A 1,030-nucleotide genomic window follows, 5' to 3' on the forward strand; every position below is an offset into this window, starting at 1 on the left:
GATAGAGCAAGGATATTAAGGGAAATTGGAAGAGAAAGTGCCATACGCAGTCATTCCCGTCTGAAGAAAAAGTTGAACCAATTCAAAACCAACGGGTACGTCGACATGAACGCCAAGTTATAGTCAAATTGGTCGAAGAGTCGGTCACCGACATTCACAACGCCGTTGAAGAAGACTAAGTAGTTCAACCCATAGAAGAAGAAACAGATACATGTGAAGATATTCTCCCCCAATGTCATACGAGGGTTCCCAAAGTTGACCATCAGCCCTTTGGTATTGCAGATCTTTTTTATCAAGTTGCAAAGAAGAGTGGAGAATTGCGATGAATACTGGAGGGTCACGAAAGTGGCTGTGTAGCACCTTCGGTAGTTTCTTTACGTTCCAATACTTTTTTTTCCATTTCCCTTCATAGAAGATTGAATATCATTTTCGTTTAAAAAAAGGGTTTTTCTCGTTTTGTGCCATTTTTTTTATTTTTGATGTTTTTTGCTTTGTGGATTGGTTGTGGATTAGTATAATTATTATTATTCTAGTTTTTATTATTTATACATTCCTTGAATCAAAAATGGAAACAAAGCGCAAATTTTGTCATTTAGTTTTTTGTTTTATACCAAAAACAAAAAAAAACGAGTGTTTTGAATTTGTAAAACAAAGTAAATTGGTTTTGCATGTGTATTATTATTTGTTTTTTAAATAAACTAAAAAAATGGTTTTCTTAAATTAAAAATCGTATTTTTAATTAATTTTTTTATTAATTGTTTGATAAATATAAAACTAAAATCCTTTTTGGAATTGTGTTATTTTTTTACACTTTGTTATATTATGTCAAAATTATAATTTAATAATTATATTAGTTTTATTAGTAAGAATCATACAAAGATATTAAAACAAAAAATTGGAATTGAACTTCGGTTTCATTTTTTGTTTTTTGTCAAAAAATATCACTATTTTTTATTAATTAAGGATTAAATAATCAAAAAATTAATAAAACAACTTATTAGTGTATATTATATTAATATAAAAATAGGTT

General features: G+C 27.9%; 1 protein-coding gene across 1 annotated transcript; it reads right to left on the reverse strand.

The window, feature by feature from the left end:
* Positions 1–89: 89 nt before the first annotated feature.
* Positions 90–263, reverse strand: EIN_469070 (nucleoside transporter, putative; the record flags this gene model as incomplete). Its single annotated transcript, XM_004183021.1, has 1 exon — positions 90–263. A coding segment is annotated over one exon (174 nt), but the record flags the coding sequence as incomplete, so codon positions are not given.
* Between the last annotated feature and the right edge of the window lie 767 nt (positions 264–1,030).

Source organism: Entamoeba invadens (assembly GCF_000330505.1).
Source record: "Entamoeba invadens IP1 unplaced genomic scaffold scaff_1105074725099, whole genome shotgun sequence".
Taxonomy (NCBI): domain Eukaryota; phylum Evosea; order Mastigamoebida; family Endamoebidae; genus Entamoeba; species Entamoeba invadens.